Raw genomic sequence first — 19,968 nt, forward strand, 5'->3', positions numbered from 1 at the left:
GCAGTCTAAACTAAAGGACATCAGTCCTAAATATTCATTGGAAGGACTGATGCTGAAGCTGAAACTCCAATATTTTGGTCACCTGATGCAAAGAACTGACTCATTGGAAAAGACCCTGATGCTGGGAAAGATTGAGGGCAGGAGGAGAAGGGGACGACAGAGGATGAGATGGTTGGATGGCATCAGCGACTCAATGGACATGGGTTTGGGTGGACTCCGGGAGTTGGTGATGGACAGGGAGACCTGGCGTGCTGCCGTCCATGAGGCCCCAAAGAATCGGACACGACTGAGTAACTGAACTGAACTGAACTGAACTGGCATGAAATGTTTCCTTGGTATCTCTAATTTTCTGGAAGCGATATCTAGTCTTTCGCATTCTATTGTTTTCCTCTATTTCTTTGCACTGATGACTGGGGAAGGCTTTCTTATCTCTCCTTGCTATTCCTTGGAACTCTGCATTCAAATGGGTATATCTTTCTTTTTCTCCTTTGCCTTTTGCACTCTTCTCAGCTATCTGTAAGGCCTCTTCAGACAACCATTTTGCCTTGTTATATTTCTTTTACTTAGGGATGGTCTTGATCACTGCCTCCTGTACAATGTCATGAATCTCCACCCATAGTTAATCAGGCACTCTATCAGATCTATCCCCTGAATCTATTTGTCATTTCTACTGTATAATCGTAAGGGATTTGATTTAGTTCATACGTGAATGGTCTGGTGATTTTCCCTACTTTCTTCAATTTAAGTCTGAATTTGGCAATAAGGAGTTCATGATCTGAGCCACAGTCAGCTCCCAGTCTTGTTTTTGCTGACCGTATAAAGCCTTTCCATCTTTGGCTACAAAGAATATAATCAATCTGATTTTGGTATTGACCGTCTGGTGATGTCCATGTGTAGAGTCATCTCTTGTGTTGTTGAAAGAGGGTGTTTGCTATGACAAGTGCATTCTCTTGGCAAAACTCTGCTAGTCTTTGCCCTGCTACATTTTGTACTCCAAGGTAAATTTGCCTGTTAATCCAGGTATCTCTTGACTTTCTTTTACATTCCAGTCCCCTATAATGAAAAGGACATCTTTTGGGTGTGTTAGTTCTAGAAGGTCTTGTAGGTCTTCATAGAACCGTTCAACCTGAGCTTCTTCAGCATTACTGGCTGGGGCATAGACTTGGATTACTGTGATATTGAATGGTTTGCCTTGGAAACCAACATTATTCGGTCGTGTTTGATATTAACAAAACGTCGTTTCTGTCGTTTTGGCCCAATACCGCCAGGGGGAGCTAGTGTGCTTTACCCCGACTTTCCGTTCCCTTAATGCGGTCTGTGGATCACAGCCCATCAGTGCCTTGGGCGTCCCTGCCCCTGGCGCGCCCCACCCCAGCCCACCCCCACCCCTCCACCCCCCGCTCGCCGGTAGGGAACGGCGCGCTTGGCCTCACTGCTGGGAGAGGTGAGGGGTCATAACTCTTTAGCCTCACGGCAGGTGAGGTAGGTAAATATGGTAGATGAAGAAACTGAGGCCTAGAGTGCTGAAAAGTCTTGGCCAAGTTTAGAAAGTTAGGATGTTTCGAGAAGGAAACTGGAAGCAGAGGCCCTGAGTCTTACCTTTAGGTAACTGTGTGTGTGTACTCGGTCGCTCAGTCGTGTCCGACCCTTTGCCACCCCATGGACCCACCAGGCTCCTCTGTCCATGGAACTTTCCAGGCAAGAATACTGGAGTGGGTTGCCGTTTCTTTCTCCAGGAGATATTCCTGACCCAGGGAACAAACTGGCTTCTCCTGCATTAGCAGGTGGATTCTTTACCACTGAGCTACCTGGGGAGCCATAGATATAAGTATCCACATATTGGAAGATGAGGCATTTGTAATGACTTTGGGAACCCCTGTCACATGCAAGGGAAAGTCCTGGAGGAACCTTACATTCCAGAGAGACATATATATATATATATATATATATATATATATATATGGTCAATGATGGTGTGTGGTAGAAAGTGCCAAGTGCCAGAGGTACACCCATTTATTCAACCAATGTCTCAGTATCTACCATCTGCTGTCTCCTCTAAGCTCCTCAGATTCCTAGGTGGAATTCAGACAAAGAATTTAGGCGGGATGAGTATCACATTTATTAATTTTGTTTTTACTCAAAAACAAACATAGGTAACAAAAATGGTCTTTAATGCCAACATGCAAAATAACACTGCTGTATTTGAAAGAAAAAAAAAAAGATAACTTTGAAACTACACTTTAAATAATGGAAAGAACATCCAATTAGGAAATACGAGGGAAGAGCAAGAGAAATGACCTATAACTAAGGAAAACTAGCAAACAGTTGAGCACAGGGGATGGAAATGTAAGAGGAGTTCAAGTAAATGCCACTGTGAGCTGTGGGGGGATAAGGGCACTGCTGATAGAAACAAGACTTGGAATTTGGATATGAAAACATGCTAAAGATCTCTCCCTAAGAAGCATATCAGCAACGGCTTTGGAATCAGGAAGAAGTGGAAGCATCACTAAAACAGACCATTAAAAGCCGGAAGGTACAAAGAACCAGAAGCCAGTTCTCTTGCTCCTTAAGGCGCTTGCAACATGAAAAGGGAGTTGACTACTACATATATTAACTGACTTAAGGAACTTTATGAAGTTTGTATTCATAGTTTAAAATGTCTGAGGATTTCACTGGGGTTCCCTAGTAGCTCAGTTGGTGAAGAATCCACCTGCAATGCAGGAGACCCCGGTTTGATTCCTGGTTTGGGAAGATCTGTTGGAGAAGGGATAGACCACCCACTCCAGTATTCTTGGGCTTCCCTTGTGGATCAGTTTGTAAAGAATCTCCCATCAATGTGGGAGACCTGGGTTCACTCCAGTATTCTGGCCTGGAGAGTTCCATGGACTCATAGCCCATGAGGTCGCAAAGAGTCAGACACGACTGAGCCACTTTCACTTTCAAGCCACTTTTCACTGGAAATAAGAGGACTCAGAGAGTGGTGTTCAAACAGGTGGGATGAGTCCAAACAGCTTCTAAGAGGTGAATTTCCAATTATATATTTTTTAAAAAGGACAAGATTGGCAGCTAAGAATCTGGGCAACAGGTTAGATGGATTTGCAGAACAGAAAGTAGATTACTTGGTGATTGCCTAGGACTGGGAGGGCTGATCTGGGGGGGGGGGGTTACTGCTTAAAAGGTATCGACTTTCTTTTTAGGGGGAATATGTGCTAAAGTCCATCATGGTGATGGCTGCACAACTGTGACTATACTAAAAGCCACTGAATTGGGTTTAATGGATGAATTGTATGGTATGTGAATATCTTAAAAGTGTATAAAAACAGAGAAAAAGAATCTGGACAAGAATTCAAAGGTAGGAACCGATGAGTTGTGTGGCATGAACTTTGGTGGATGGGCTGCACTGGTACTGAGAACACTGGGTGAGCCCTTGGGAACATCCATAAAAAAAAGAAAAGAAAGATACCCTGTAATCTATTCATCTTTCTTCTCATTGAGACACAGCCCTTGAATGGTTAATACTGAAAACTGCAAGGAAATCAGGAAGGGACAATCAATGGAAGGGAGTCCTGTAGAAGGCACCTAGCTTGGCGTAAAGGGACAGGCACAGCTTTTGAACATAGCACAACCCAGATATGGAAGAAAGAAAACTAAAAAGTGGGAGAGAGAATGCAGGAGGAAAGACGGAAGGGAGTGGCTTTGTTTTCCCTTCTGAATTAACAGACTGGAATGGCACTGGCTGCCAGAGTTGTCCTTAGGCTGGTCACACCCCCTAACCAAGCCCTGTTTTTCTTTTTTTCTGTTCTGGACTTCCAAAAAAAATAAGTGAAAAAGTAAGGGGGCTGTTAGCATTTAGGCTTGTCCTAGTAATAGTACTAGCCCTCACTTAGCATTACTGTGTCAGGCACTGTCTTGAGCTTTATGTTATCAGTTCAGCTCAGTCGCTGTCGTGTCCAACTCTTTGCGACCCCATGAACTGCAGCACGCCAGGCCTCCCTGTCCATCACCAACTCCCGGGGTTGACTCAAACTCATGTCCATTGAGTTGGAGATGCCATCCAGCCATCTCATCCTCTGTCATCCCCTTCTCCTCCCACCTTCAATCTTTCCCAGCATCAAGGTCTTTGCAAAAGAGTCAGTTCTTCTTTATGTGTATACATTCATTTAATTCTCTCAACAACCCTTCACCAGTTAGTTTGGAAAGTAAAGCACACAGTTTCACCAACATGCCCCAAGTTAGACAGTGAGTGGAAGAACCAGCACTTCCACCCCTGTGATTTGGCTCGTTTGTGCTGTTAACCACTGCACTCCCAAAATCCTCAAAATAAAAATGTTACCACAGCAGTGTTTAAATTCCAGAGCTCCAAGTATAATTCCAAAATGACTCCCCTTCTCTTTTTTAAATAAATTTTTAATTGGTTTTGGCATACATTGACATGAATCCGCCACGGGTGTACATGAGTTCCCAAACATGAACACCCTTCTCTTCTTTTACAGAATAAGATTCTTTTAAAAAAATATTTCTTTTTGGCTGTGCTGGGTCTTCACTGCTGAGCAGAATTTTCTCTAGTTGTGGGAAGGGGGGCTGCTCATAAGTTCTGAGTAAGTTTTTTTCTGGAAGGAGCTTTCAGAGAGTATCTTTTCCAATTTCCTGATTTTTTAGATGAAGAAACTCAATTCTCAGTCTGTCTGGAATTTCCCAAACCTTCTAAAGCTCAGACTTCAGAAAGGGGCAGAATTCTAGTCTCTTAAGGGGCACTTTCCCAACTTCCAGGAGGGTATAAACTATTTTCCCACCCTTTCTTCTTGAACATTCTTTGCCAGAGCCCACGTGGTAATAGCAAGGTGGAGAGAGAACTGACAAGAGTGGTTGTAGGCACATGTAACCACTTAGCCAAGGCCTCAGTGAGAAAAAGTCATCACATCACTACTGTTGCTTTCCTGAAGTAGCTGCCGTCATGTGACACACCACTGTACCATGACAACGGCTGACTAGTAGCAGACCTGCTGCTGCTGCTCAGTCGCTTCAGTCGTGCCCGACTCTGTGCGACCCCAGAGACAGCAGCCTGCCAGGCTCCCCCGTCCCTGAGATTCTCCAGGTAAGAACACTGGAGTGGGTTGCCATTTCCTTCTCCAATGCATGAAAGTGAAAAGGGAAAGTGAAGTCACTTAGTCGTGTCCGACTCTAGCGACCCCATGGACTGCAGCCCATCAGGCTCCACAATCCCTGGGATTCTCCAGGCAAGAACACTGGAGTGGATTGCCATTTCCTTCTCCAACGCATGAAAGTAAAAAGTGAAAGTAAGTCGCTCAGTCGTGACCAACTCTTCGTGACCCCATGGACTGCAGCCCACCAGGCTCCTCCATCCATGGGATTTCCCAGGCAAGAGTACTGGAGTGGGCTGTCATCGCCTTCTCCAGTAGCAGACCTAGATGGTGTGATTTGGACCTTTTAGGCTAAACGACTGTTCCAGTCGTTCCAGGTTATCTTCTCTTCCTCAGCTCAGTTGTTTAAAATATATTACTAGATCCCAGACATTTAAAATTGGAAAGAAACTGAGGAATCACTAATGCACACCTTTCATACATAGATGAGGAAATAGGCTCAGGGTCAAGCAGGAGAGCAAAGGCTAGGAATCGAAGAGTGTGACCTACAGTTCCAGCGTTCTTATAGACATGCTCAAGCAGCTGATCTGCGGTCTCTGCTAAAAGTGACTGCGCTCTAAGAGACTTGGTCCACTGACCACTGAGTAGTAATGTGTATTACGTGTCATCTAGACTAGTGAACACCCACTCCAGCGTTCTTGCCTGGAGAATCCCAAAGACGGAGGAGCCTGATGGACTGCCATCTATGGGGTCGCACAGAGTCGGACACGACTGAAGCGACTTAGCAGCAGCGGCAGCAGACTAGTGAACATGAAACAAGTAAAACTGAATAAGCCTACAAATCTTTTGTTACTGTTGTTTAGTCGCTAAGTCGTGTCCGACCCTTTTGTGACCTCATGGACTGTAGCCCGCCAGACTCCTCTGGGATTTCCCAGGCAAGAATATTGGAGTGGGTTGCCATTTCCTTCTCCAGGGGATCTTCCCGACCCGGGGATCAAACCCAAATTTCCTGCTTCACCTGCACTGGCAGGCAACTTTTTTTTTTTTTTTTGTAACCACTGAGCCAACTGGGAAGCCCAAATCTTTAAAGCTAAGTAAAGAGGTGTAAGTTCAAAGACCCCTGAACCTTGAGTAGTTAGGGAGGCAGCATGGAAAAGTGACTTGAGCTAGAATGAACTAAGATCCCGAAAGCTACTTGGTGAGGCCAATCAATCAATCAATAAACATACAAAATGTGCCTGAGACTAAGAAAGGTGAAGGAGTGCTACCTCAGTGATCCTTGAAGAGCTAACTATCCAAACCATAGGCTCTTGTCCTTGTCTTTGTGCTAAATCCCTGGAGAAAAATAAGGTGGTGCTCAGACAGAACACGTAGAAAGCTCACAGACCATCTTGTAGATCAAGTTCATGTAATGATATCTGACACCACCCAGTGGTAATCTTTTCTCACTAACGTGAATAAATAGCAACTTCCCTGGTGGCTCAGACAGTAAAGCATCTGTCTACAATGCGGGGGACCCGGGTTCGATCCCTGGGTTGGGAAGATTCCCCTGGAGAAGGAAATGGCAATCCACTCCAGGACTATTGCCTGGAAAATCCCATGGACAGAGGAGCCTGGTAGGCTACAGCCCATGGGGTCGCAAAGAGTCAGACACGACTGAGCGACTTCACTTTCACTTTCATTTTACAAGGAAGACTACCCCAATCCATGAACAGAGAATGGAATAATACTGCAAGTCAAAGGAAAGCAGTTTGATTTTTTTCAAAGTTATCTACTTCGAAAAGTTCAGATCATTTTAAAGTTGTTTTCCTGGCCTCTTGTCTTCTTAGAAATGAAGAGCTTAGGTAATTTTTAAAAACCAAAGAAACTTTAAAAAAATTCTCCTTTTCTCTAACTGTATAAATATACTGGCTTTAATATAAAATTGTATGTTAGAAAGAAGGGCCCATTTGTATATGCGTCAGGTTTTATGTTACAGGAAAACGTGTCAGTATATCAGTGCTAAAAAAAAAAAGTGAAAGTAAATCAGGACTGTTTCTAGAAAAGCCTTCCAATTGTTCAAATATAATTATTTCATCTAAGAAAACCAACTGGAGTACAGGATTGGGCTCTGTCCCATAGCAATCCAAAACACAACCTCTTTTAATGTACATACAGAAAATATATGTGTTAACTACTTTGGGAAAAAAGCAAAATACTGGTTGTAGGATTTCTCAAATTACATTTTCTCCAAGGTGCATTCAGTAAGAGTACACGGGCTTCAGAGTCTCTCAGGCTGCTCTTACATCAATGATCGTCCTTGGGACCAGGCTGGAGGACTTGTGCATTCCGTTGGAAAGGTGTAAGGCACCTGCTGCTACAAAGGGGAATTAATGAAGGAGAAGCCATGCCTGCCACTTAGAGAATTATTTAAAATTTGATTATTTGGGTAACAAAGACCAAGGTTGTACCTTGATTTTTCATTTCTGAAAGTCACACTTTAAGTCAAAAATTTCTGTTCTGCAAAACTCCATATATAAATTCTCCATGTAGAGTTTATATCATGGTATCTTGTCAAAAGGAAGAGAAAAAAACAGTTCTTCATAGGAATCTCTCTCTCTTTTTTTTGTTATCTTAAATGTCAATGATCACAAAAACTTCTGGCTTCTCTTCATTATAGACCTGCATTGCTGAGTACGTTATTGCTTTGACTTCAGTTCCCTAAAGTTGGGGTTAAAAAAAAAGACATTGAAATCAGAACCATTAACTCTAGTAACAATTGGCAGAAAGTCAAACTTTTAATGTTACTCTAAAAAACTCATATGAAACAATCAGTTATCAAATGAGTACAGTATTATCCACTGAACCAGTAAAAATGAGAGACAAATGTGCACAAGAAAAAGCACTGACTTGACTTAGGAGATGGAGCATACTAAAGTCCCGGCTTGTTTGCACCTGGACCAGAAGCTGTCTGACCCCTCTGGGCACCAGCCTTTACATTTACCAAATGGGTTGACTCCAAGAACACAAAGCTTTTTTATTGTTTGGGTCAGGGTTCCTTCTTAAGGCTTCCTCTTCTGTACTGTCTAGCCTGGGCCCTGGGAACTCAGCCTATTTCCTTCTCTGAATAGCAGCCATCCTACAGACAAATGCCTACTGTTATCCAGTATCTCTATTTAGATATCTAATAGGCATCTCAAACATAATACATTCAAAAGAAAATGCTACTGTAATTTATATTATAAAAATATCTTGTTTTCAATCCACATGCTCCACCTCTACTGGTTTCTGTTCTTAAGTTTCTCTGCCCCGAGGCTCTCTCACGAAGCTTCATTTTGTTACACTGAAGAAATGCTGCTGCAGCTGCTGGAAGCTACTACAGGATTTCTCAGTCAACTCCAATGAATTTAAGTCTTCTTGGCCTAAACACAGGGGTCAGCAAACTACAAATTAAAGGTCAAATTGGCCTCCCACCTATTTTTGTACAGCTCCACACATAAATGTAAGCCCCAATTGTAAGAATAGCTTTTATATTTCTAAATGGTAGTCGGGGGAGGGGAGTGAAAAAAAAACACTTTACTGGAACACATTCACATTCATTCATTTAGGTGTTGTCCATGGCTGTTTAGTGCTATATATGAGTAGAATAGTTGCTCTTCTATCGTTATCAGTCCACAAAGCACAAAACATTAGGAAAAAACAGCCTACCCCTATTCAGACAGATTTGACTAGTACACAGTGAAGCCAAATACACTGGCAAATACTGAATCTGGAGAAGCACAAAAGAGAACACCTTTTCTTAGGCTTTCTAGTATCCAAAACACTGGATGTTTAGAGAACATCCAATCCAACATCTTCATTACAGGGAAAGATATGAAAGCTCAAAAAGGGAAAGGGACTCTTCAGCCCCAAAACACTCTGTAACAAACCTGACCCTATAGCCCAAGGCAGACTCCTAATCTTCCAAATCAGAAATTCCAGGGTTTTAACATAACATGTCCAGACTGGCCATATTAGTCTGGGAAAAATTTAGGAGTTTATACCAACTTATGAGAACTAGTAAGTTAACTGTAACATATACTGACTTTTTTACGGTAAGGTCAAATAAAATATTTTTAATGGCTGGATTTTAAAACATACCTGAGGGTGCTTGGACAATGAGAATTCTTCTCCCCACCTTAAGAAAGAGTAAAACATGATTAAGATTTCCAGGATTTAACATTTATTCTCTCTTTCTATGTTTTAAGATAAGCCTTATAAATGTGCTTAAGATACAGACTTCCCAGGTGGCTCAGTGTTAAAGAAACCGGCTGCCAATGCAGGTGATACAGGAGATGTGGGTTCGATCCCTGGGTCAGGAAGATCCCTGGAGGACAAAATGGCAACCCATCCCAGTAATTTTACAAGGAAAATTCCATGGATAGAGGAGCCTGGCAAGCTGCAGACCATGGGATCACAAAGAATCGGACACAACTGAGCACACACGCATAAGATACTAGAAAGCCTAAAGGGATGAAGGGAAAAGGGAGCCATCAATTTCAGTTTGATAGTCAGCAGATACAGCTACTGAACTTGTATGATATCCTTTTCAACAAGGTTGATCATGGCATAGTACAGTGTACATAGGTAGACTCTCAATAACATTGTTTAATGAATACTGGTTCATAATAGAGGAGCATGTTCAAAATTTTCACTGTACTCAGGGCTATAGAACTGATTAAATAATATCTTCCATTGGAGAAAGCAGGTCTGAGCACCATAAAGGCAAAATACAAGATTTCATAATACGATCTGAACTTAAGTTTGTATTTTATGACTTTTCAAAAAATGGCCATGGTATGTACCTGGTAGGCCCTAGAAGGGTACTCAGTCTCCTAGAACTTGAGATGAGTATCCTCTCTCCCTTCAACACTAAAGTAGCTGAAGTTCACAGTAGTAAAAGCAGTAGCAGTATCAGAAAGAGCATAGTTTCAAAACTCTGTTCAACTATTTATTAGTTAATTACCCTTGGACAACTCTGTTTACTTATTCATTAAAGAAAAAAGGAGTAGGAGATAATCAAAGATCTCACTTTACAAAAGAAACGTAAAAAATTCAACATAAAATGGAAAAGATAAGTTTTTATATAAAAGTAACCTAAAAGATCACTAGGTGACTGAAGAAACTTGGAAAACACTAAATCCAATCAAAGTACCCTAATCAAGCATTTGCAAACTCAGGAAGGAAAAGTATAACTTGTTAATAGAAGGAACTGGTTTGAATGGAGTCTAGGTGTGAGGATCTATAAGAAAGGCTACATCAGCATTTCTCATCACCAAGTGAGATTTATGCAAATATCTGCGCCATCCATCAATGATATATTTTTTGTGTGTTAAAAATCAACAAATTGGGAATTCTGTTTACCAATCCAAATCACCTGTGTCCTGACAAGTTTCTGGTCCTCCGAAGCTGAGGTGAACCCTTGCTCCTAGGTGGCTCACCAAGCTTAACCTGCAAAGCCCTACAGGGATGCAGCTGGTCTCCTGATTTAATGTTTCTATTTGTGTCCCTGCTCACTGAGTACACTGAAGACTGTAACTTAACATTTTACATGACCTGTAACTTAAAAGGTTTTCAATACTTACCCAATTGACCGTATTTTGAAATTTCTTTGGTCAATATTAAGTACTTTGACTTCCTAAAGAAGAAAAAAGTTTTCTTTTAATTTTAATAGAAGTTCATAATAGATCAGCTATTAAAACATGTCAAGGTTATCACTTTTCCAAGATAATAGCATACAACTTCTCTGAAGCAAAGAAAATTAAAATGTTAACAACAAACTATGTATTTTAAGAAAATAAGGCTTTTTCTTACCCATTCAAGGGAGGTATTCTTGAAAATGTACAATTTAAAGTATAAGTCATGAGAATTTTTCTGTAAGATACATAGTGGAGGATGACCTAGGATTTCAATCATTCTGGGTTTTTTTCAGCTTTATGGATTTAGAGGTGATAAAACTTTCTGCCTATTTTTATATAATATTATAGGCTCTTGAACTCTGTAGGACAAATGACCCAGTTAGAAGAATATATGTAGTGGAGCTGGTAAGGGAGTAAATGGAGGAATTATGGAGCCAAGGAAGGCCAGGTGTGTTAGAAACAATAAGGTTGCAGAGGTGTTCCCTTCTGGAGGCTGATGGCAAAAAGTAACCTCTATTTGGCTTTTCCCTTTTCACATTAAGGAAACCAAAAGCACCATTTTATTTTTTTTCTGGCTGTACTGCACAGCTTGCAGGATCTCAGTTCCCCAGCTAGGCGGCCATCAGCAGTGAGAGTCCTAACCAGCAGACCGCCAGGGAATTCCCTAAAAGCACCAATGGCTCAGGGGTAAAGAATAGCCTGCAATGCAGGAGACAGGTTTGATCCCTGGCTCAGGAAGATCCCCTGAAAAAGGAAATGGCAACCCACTCCAGTACTCTTGCCTGGGAAATCCCATGGACAGAAGAGCCTGGTAGGCTACTTTTTTGAGAAAAATGTCAAACACCACTGAACAATTAAACAACAATAAGAACATAGCAGACCTGCTAAATATCAAATGGGCAAAAGGAACTTATGGACGAACATTTAAAAAGCTCAAACTTGAGAGACATAAAACATGCCGACAGAGAAGAGAGTATGTGCATTCTTCTGACTCAAGATAACAGTGAGTGGCAAGTGTATGAGATCTAAATGCAAGACGCACATACATAGGCAAACTCCGGTTAACCTAGAGCCTATGATCACCATAATTTCTGCACGTCATCATCTTCCATATCTGAATGGTTTCATTTTACATCATATATTCCATTTTAAATAGAATGTTCTGTTTTAAATCACTAGTTTTATTCTAAAATATGGACTCAAAATCCATTTGTTCAGTAAAAAAGAAAAACTTGCTTACCCGGGGTATGAAGAATTCATCAGCACTGAATTTATAAAGCCACTCATCCAGAAAGTGAAACAGAAGAGACTGTAAGTCATCGCCTACACAGGGTCAGAAAGAACCATAAAGAACGGTGTTTAATAATTCTTATCTCTGAAAACTTGTTTGAACTTTACAGTGCAATAAATTTCTTAGGCTCCTTGAAAGAACAAGCTCATAATCAGCTTTGTTGTACCTCCTGTAAGTATATACTGAAATTATATAGCATCTGAACACTTGCATAGCAATTTCTTCCTTGTGAACAAACTGATTACCTTGGGTTTCTACTTCTATTGTTTGCAGGGGCTCCACAGTCCCAGTATCTGTCATGTAACCAAACATGGCCATTGCACATTGTTCAAAAGCTTCCTCCAGAGTGTCTCCCCAAGCATGTAACCTAAAGAAAGGCATTTGTGCCTTGTGTAATATGATTCACTGCAAGACAGAAAACTCGACAGCAAAGTCAAAGTAAAATCAACACTGTAAATGCAAAAGCAAAGCCCTCAATCAATTTAATGACACTGAAACCAGGTGCTTTTGAACCATCATTTTCATGTTCTAAAGAAACCAAAACAGAGGAGAAAAATTAAAACTACGGACTGCAAGATTAAAAGATTAGTCTTCCTGTGTTAAGCACATGATTTCAAAGGCATAAACTCCAGCTCTACTCACTGGACATCGGCTGTATGATCCAAATCTGAGGGAGAGAGGAAAAAACAATAATAAGTAACTAGACTTGACTTGCAAATCACAAGAAAATGACTCTAGATTATTATTAAGAACATCATTCTTGAAGAACAAGAGAATGTAGGTTGACCATCCACCTTTCACTAACCATTTACACAAAAGTCATTGTTAAGGTTTATTTTTTAAAATTTCTAAGCATTTACAGTTACTATTCTATTAATATTAAATGAATGAACTAATATTAAGTAACAGAATAGTTATATAACATTAGCATATTGATGATACAGGGTTATTTCTTTTAAAGCCAAGATTTATATTTAAATGAATGATGAGAATTCCCTGGCAGTCCAGTAGTTATTAGGCCTCCACACACAGGTTCACTCTCTGGTTGAGGAACTAAGATCACATACGCCCTGCAGCGAGGCCAAAAAACCTAAAAACTAACTAAATAAATAAATGAATGATAGTTTCTGGAAGGCAGCAAGGCCATGGTCTTCTAGGTGATCTCAAAAGTGTGTACTACAGTACACACACTTTTTGTGTGTGTGTGCCCAGTCATGTCAGACTCTGCAATCCCATGGACTGTAGCCTACCAGGCTCCTCTGTCCATGGAACTTTCCAGGCAAGAATACTGGAGTGGGTTGCCATTTCCTACTTCACTAATACATCATAGTTTTTCAATAAACAAATGCCTTTCCTGCTATTAGTTACATTCCCCAACAAAACAAATCAATATCTTTCCTAATATCTACTTGTGTGTGTGTTAGTCCTCAGTCATGTCTGACTCTTTCAGTTCAGTTCAGTCGCTCAGTCGTGTCCAATTCTTTGCGACCCCATGAACCGCAGCATGCCAGGCCTCCCTGTCTATCACCAGCTCCCGGAGTTTACTCGAACCCATGTCCATTGAGTCAGTGATACCATCCAACCATCTCATCCTCTGTCGTCCCCTTCTCCTCCTGCCCTCAATCTTTCTCAGCATCAGGGTCTTTTCAAATGAATCAGCTCTTCGCATCAGGTGGCCAAAGTATTGGAGTTTCAGCTTCAGCATCAGTCCTTCCAATGAACACCAAGGACTGATCTCCTTTAGGATGGACTGGTTGCATCTCCTTGCAGTCCAAGGGACTCTCAAGAGCCTTCTCCAACACCACAGTTCAAAAGCATCAATTCTTTGGTGCTCAGCCCTCTTTATAGTTCAACTCTCACATCCATACACGACCACTGGAAAAACCATAGCCTTGACTAGATGGACCTTTGTTGGCAAAATAATGTCTCTGCCTTTTAATATGCTGTCTAGGTTGGTCATAACTTTCCTTCCAAGGAGCAAGTGTCTTTTAATTTCATGACTGCAATCGCCATCTCCGGTGATTTTGGAGCCCAGAAAATTAAAGTCAGCTATTGTTTCCATTGTTTCCCCATCTATTTCCCATGAAGTGATGGGACTGGATGCCATGATTTTAGTCTGACTCTGCAACCCCATAAACTGTAGCCTGCCAGGCTCCTCTGTTCACGAATGGCCAAAATTCTAGAAACTACGTCATCAAAGATATAAAATTCCAGATTTCCCGGCCTCACCTTTTCATGCACAGTTAGCCAAATCCCAGACAAAACAGGCTTTTATTTTTAACAAGAGTCAAGTTTTATCTTTGTTAATTTCTTGCATTTGAAGGAATCCTCATGATATCCTTGGTCAGTTAAATAGTTTTAAAAAGTAAACTCCACAGTACGTATTGCAAGCTTTTTCCTGATAGTCTCACAGCAACGCCAGGAAGTAACAACTGCGGCTGTGTAATCTGTGGATCTGTTATTTTAGTATTTCAGAGTCTATTCTTCACTCTTAACCCTGACTCCCATCTATTCCTCCTACTTAAGATCATAGGATATTCAAGCTAGAATGAAACCTCAGAGATCATTTAACAGAAATCCTCCAATTACAAGAAGAAACCTGAAATCGTGAGAGACTGTATAACTTGTTTAGGACCATACTGCTGATGAGAGTTGGGACTAGAACTGAGATTTTCTGACTTCCAGTTTAGTGCCCTTTACATCATAACACATCTTCTTCTGGTAACACTCAGGGTTTAAGCTCACCTCTGATTTACTCAAAATACTACTGAGGCCTCAGTACATTTTAGACACTAATGGGCTCAATGACCAGCAGAGATGACAAACAAGTTAAAGGAAAGCAACACATTTTAATGCTAGAGAAATGAAACCATGTGGCCACAAAAGGACATGGCAGAATGTTCACAGCAACTTTACTCCTCCAAATTAAAAACCCAATGTTTGTGAAGAGAATGAATAAATAAACAAGATTACTATGCCACACTGCTCAGCAATAAAACAGCATGAACTAGTGATACTGCATTAGCAAGAGTCTCAAAAACATCAAGTGAAAGCTGCAGAACTCTCACACACATATCTCCATCCAAACCCCCTGCACTAAGAGACCTGACCAACTTTAGCGTGGTTTCTAGCAGCTTAAGCCTGTGTACCTAGGATCATCATGGCCCCACCGTTACAATGCCTGCCTGAGAAAGCTATACACTGTAGGAGAATTTATCGTTTGTTCCGAGACAACCCCTGACAATAGGTCCTTGACCTCCCTTTCTCAGAGCATTCACTAAAAAGGGCTTACGACTGTGATATAACTTATCTCTTACAACTCAGAAATATCTTTCCCATTCCTCTGAAATGTAATCATCAGGAAGAACTTCCAGGCTCCGTGGGAGAGAATTCTAACTTGGTAACTGCCAGCTAGCAAACACTGCTGCTCCAATGACATTTACACTGACCACGCTTTTGTAACTTTTCATTTCTAGTCTCTACTGAAACCCCTGCTCTCCCCCATCTCTCATTCTTCTTTTAAAAAGTCCAATCTCCTCTGCACAAATCCAAAGGGATCTCAGCTCTTTCCCCTGCTGTCCATAATTACTGAATAAAGTCCACTCACCACTTTAATGTCTAACATTTATCAGTGATACTCAGTGAAGACGCCAGATATAAAAGAATGAGTACTATGTGATTCCATTTACACAAAACTCTAAAACAAACAAAAGTAAACTATGGTATATGAAATCACAGGGTGTGAGGAAAGAGGCACACTCATACAATGCTACTGAGAGTATAAATTGGTGACACTTCAACAGACAGTGAGTTCGCAATAATTACTGAAGTTTAAAACGCAGGTATCAAAAAGAGTATATATAACTGAATCACTTGACTGTACAGCAGAAATTAACCAACACTGTACATCACCTAGGGGCTTTCCACCTGGTACACTGGTAAAGAATCCATCTGCCAGTGCAGGAGACCCAAGAGATGTGGGTTTGACCCCTGGGTCAGGAAGGTCCCCTGGAGGAGGAAATGGTAACCCACTCCAGTATTCTTGCCTGGAGAATCCCATGGACAGAGGAGCCTAGTGGGCTACATTCCATGGTGTTACAGAATCGGACATGATTCAGCAACTGAGCAAAGCACACACAGTACATCAACTATACTCCAATTTTTAAAAATACTGATAAAATGCAGATACCCTTTACCAAAGTAACGTAACTTTTGGAAATTTATTCTACAGATGCACATGTGCCAAACAATGGATGTACAGGTATTCACTGCTGCATTATTTCTAATAGCAAACGAGTACAAATGTAAATGTCCACCAACTAGAAACTGAGTAAATTAAAGTACATTTTTGCATGTACACATATGAAAATGTTATGACTGGCTGATCTAGAAAGCAAGACCAAGGGGCCCGGGATTAGAGCTGACTTTTCACTGCATACCTGTCATACTTTTTGAATTCTGAATCAAAAGAGAAAAATGATGGGAATACCAGACCACCTTACCTGCCTCCTGAGAAATCTGTATGGAGGTCAAGAAGCAATGGTTAGAATCAGACATGGAACAACAGACTGGTTCAAAATTGGGAGAGGAGTACTTCAAGGCTATACACTGTCACCCTGCTTATTTAACTTATATGCAGAGTACATCATGAGAAATGCCAGGCTGGATGAAGCACAAGCTGGAATTAAGATTGCTGGGAGAAATATCAATAACCTCAGACACCACCCTATGGCAGAAAGAGAAGAGGAACTAAAGAGCCTCTTGAGGAAAGTGAAAGAGTGAAAAAGTTGGCTTAAAACTCAACATTCAAAAAACAAAGATCACAGCACCCTATCCCATCTCTTCATGGCAACTAGATGGGGAAACAATGACAGACTTTATTTTCTTGGGCTCCAAAATTACTGCAGATGGTGACTACAGCCACGAATTAAAAGACACTTGCTCCTTAGAAGAAAAGCTATGACAAACCTAGACAGCTTATTAAAAAGCAGAGACATTACTTTGCCAACAAAGGTCCGTCTAGTCAAGGCTATGGTTTTTCCAGTGGTCATATATGGATGTGAGTTGAACTATAAAGAAAGCTGAGCATCGAAGAATTGATGCTTTTGAACTGTGGTGTTGGAGAAGACTCTTGAGAGTCCCTTGGACTGCAAGGAGATCTAACCAGCCAATCCTAAAGGAAATCAGTCCTGAATGTTCATTGGAAGGGCTGATGCTGAAACTCCAATACTTTGACTAAACTGACTCATTTGAAAAGATCCTGATGCTAGGAAAGATTGAGGGCAGGAGGAGAAGGGGATGACAGAGGATGAGATGGTTGGATGGCATTACCAACTTGATTGACATGAGTTTGAGCAAGTTCTGGGAGTTGTTGATGGACAGGGAAGCTTGGTGTGCTGCAGTCCATGAGGCTGCAGAGTTGGAACTGAGTGAGTGACTGAATTGATTGAAGAGAAAAATGAGCTAGGGAGACACGCAGGGTCTAGAAAGTACAGAGCCTAGTATGCTATGATAAATAGTTGTACTCTATACAGAGGACTTTCCCAGGTGGCTCAGTGATAAGAGAATCTGCTTACCAAACAGGAGACGGTTTTCCAAGACCCGGGCTGGGAAGATCCCCTGGAGAAGGAAATGTCAACCCACTCCAGTATTTTCCCTTGGGAAACCCATGGACAAAGGAGCCTGATGGGCTCTAGTCCATGGGGTCAAAAGAGTTGGACAGGACTTAGCAACTAAACACCAGCATACAGAGAACAATGTGAAATTAATTAAAGAACTTTAGAGGGGAAATAAGAGCCAAATTTGTGCTCCCAAACCACATCTACCTTTAGGGCTAACAATTTAACGTTTATATAGACTAACTTTAGAATCTGCACTATATTTTCACATTTATTATTATCTCATTTTGCCCTCACAGGAAGGAACAGAATGCAAAAAGAGGTTATGTGATTTGCCTAAAGTCACTAAGCTACAAATGGCAAACCAGGTCCTTTTACTAACACAGGATACAAGTAAGACATTAGTAGTCCTCTACTTATAACTTTCTTATCCTCTACCCTAGCCACATTCTAACTACAGGACTGTTGGAGATAGATGGGGATGGGGGTGGTTACACGAAACACTTGAAAACATGGCTCTCTTCACAATGAATACACCAGTAAAACTCCCTCAAAGGTCTGTGTAGACAAAGCTATAGCTTTTCCAGCAGTCTTGTATGGATGTGGGACTCCCCTGCTGGCTCAGACTGTAAAGAACCCGCCTGCAATGTGAGAGACCCGTGTTTGATCTGGGATGGGAAGATCCCCTGGAGGAGGGCATGGCAACCCAGTCCAGAATTCTTGCCTGGAGAATCCCCATGGACAGAGGAGCGCGGTGGGCCACAGTCCATGGGGTTGCAAAGGGTCGACAGGACTGAGCGACTATGCACACACACGGACTGATGTGAGCACTGGACCATAAAGGCTGAGCGCGGGACAATTGATGCTTTTGAATTGTGGTGCTGGAACAGGTCTTGGGAGTCCCTTGGCCTGTAAGGAGATCAAACCAGTCAATTCTAAACGACATTAACCCTGAATATTCATTGGAAGGACTATAGTTGGAAGCTGAAGTTCCAATACTTTGGCCACTTGGTGCAAACAGCCAACCCACTGAAAAACACCCTGATGCTTACTGCTGGCTCAGCTGGTAAAGAATCCACCTGCATTGAGGGAGACCTGGGTTCCATCCTTGGGTTCTGAAGATTTCCTGGAGAAGTGAAAGGCTACCCACTCCAGTATTCTGGCCAGGAGAACTTCATGGACTATATAATCCATGGGGTTCCAACAGTCCGACACGACTGAGCGACTTTCACTGATGATGGGAAAATTGAAGGCAAAAGGAAATCGGGGCAGGAGGTCAAAGGATTAGATTGTTCCATAGCATCACCGACTGAATGGACATAAATCTGAACAAATTCCAGGAGGTGGGGCGGGGGAGGGGGCTGGCGAACAGCAGTCCCTGAGGTAGCAGAATCTGACAGAACTCAGCAACTAAACAACAAAAATTCCCATAAGATAAATGTGACTAGCATATACAGGGAGAGTTCAAGATATTGTATATGGGGGAGCCCAGGTTTCCCGACTCTCAGACCAGGTGTCTTTATTCTTCAGCGTTTCAGCTTTCCCGGGATTAGTTCAGAAGAGCATTCACACAGGGCGAAAACGGGAATGCCTGAACCACCCTATGGCGCAAAGTGGAAGAGGAAGCCAGAGCCCTCCCGCAAGGAGAGAAGTGAGCCACCTACTCACACTCGTACTTCCGACTGACTGGAGGATACTTGGCCTTGATCGCCTTCTGCTCCTCAGTCAAATTGTAATCTCTTACATCTTCCCCTTCCTGCGCCATGATTGCGGGTTTGGATCCAAACTCAACTTCCGCCCTTCATCAGCCGGACTTCAGCCCGGACTTTCAACATCCGCCCAAGACTCCGCCCCTAGACAGATACCCTTAAAGGGCTAAGACACCATCCTCGAGGTTAATCCTTAAGACTTCCGTTCTAGGTCTCGCCGCTTGGAGTTCTTTAAAAGCCCAAAGACCCATTTTCTGGACGTGCTTCATCAATAGTCCTAAGAAGTAAGGGAACAAATATATTGGAGGATCTAGGAATAGGACAACACTTGAATTAGATACCTCGAGGTGAAATAAAGGCCTTTCTTGCCAGTTTACCCCTAGAGTGGCCAACTAGACCCCAAAACATCCTAAATTTCTCATTCAAAGCCCTACTTTCAAGGGGTCGCTAGCTGAACACTCTTCAAGAAAATGGCTGCCCCCCCAGGAGCTTGCGGCCTAAACCTCTCACGTGACCTCGGGCGGCTCACTCTCACCAACCCGCGCGCGCGCAAGCGAAGGAAGTCGGCTCGGGGCCGTGTGGGGGCAGGGG

The 19,968-nt window shown here is 42.1% G+C and overlaps 1 protein-coding gene across 2 annotated transcripts; it reads right to left on the bottom strand.

The window, feature by feature from the left end:
• ZBTB8OS (zinc finger and BTB domain containing 8 opposite strand) lies at positions 7,000-19,867 on the bottom strand. 2 transcript variants are annotated; one of them, XM_005676696.3, is made up of 7 exons: positions 19,337-19,867; positions 12,693-12,717; positions 12,296-12,417; positions 12,000-12,082; positions 10,706-10,758; positions 9,222-9,258; positions 7,000-7,802 (listed from the first exon to the last, which is right to left on the bottom strand). In XM_005676696.3, exons 1-7 carry the CDS (start codon positions 19,431-19,433, stop codon positions 7,716-7,718), a joined length of 504 nt encoding a protein of 167 aa, XP_005676753.2. In that variant the 5' UTR covers positions 19,434-19,867; the 3' UTR covers positions 7,000-7,715. The 2 variants fall into 2 exon arrangements, with proteins under 2 accessions (XP_005676753.2, XP_013828999.1); XM_013973545.2 differs by having other exon boundaries at positions 19,333-19,791.

Source organism: Capra hircus, chromosome 2 (assembly GCF_001704415.2).
Source record: "Capra hircus breed San Clemente chromosome 2, ASM170441v1, whole genome shotgun sequence".
Classification (NCBI taxonomy): Eukaryota; Metazoa; Chordata; class Mammalia; order Artiodactyla; family Bovidae; genus Capra; species Capra hircus.

Bases quoted from the DNA above. Each gene is read 5' to 3' on its own strand.
- ZBTB8OS (XM_005676696.3), bottom strand. From the start codon at position 19,433: ATGGCGCAGGAAGGGGAAGATGTAAGAGATTACAATTTGACTGAGGAG. The intron at 10,759-11,999 runs GTAAGCAAGTTT...TTTCTTCTTTAG, and splicing joins ATGAATTCTTCATACCCCGG to GAAGTCAAAGTACTTAATAT. The intron at 9,259-10,705 runs GTAAGTATTGAA...CTCTTTCTTAAG, and splicing joins TTCAAAATACGGTCAATTGG to GTGGGGAGAAGAATTCTCAT.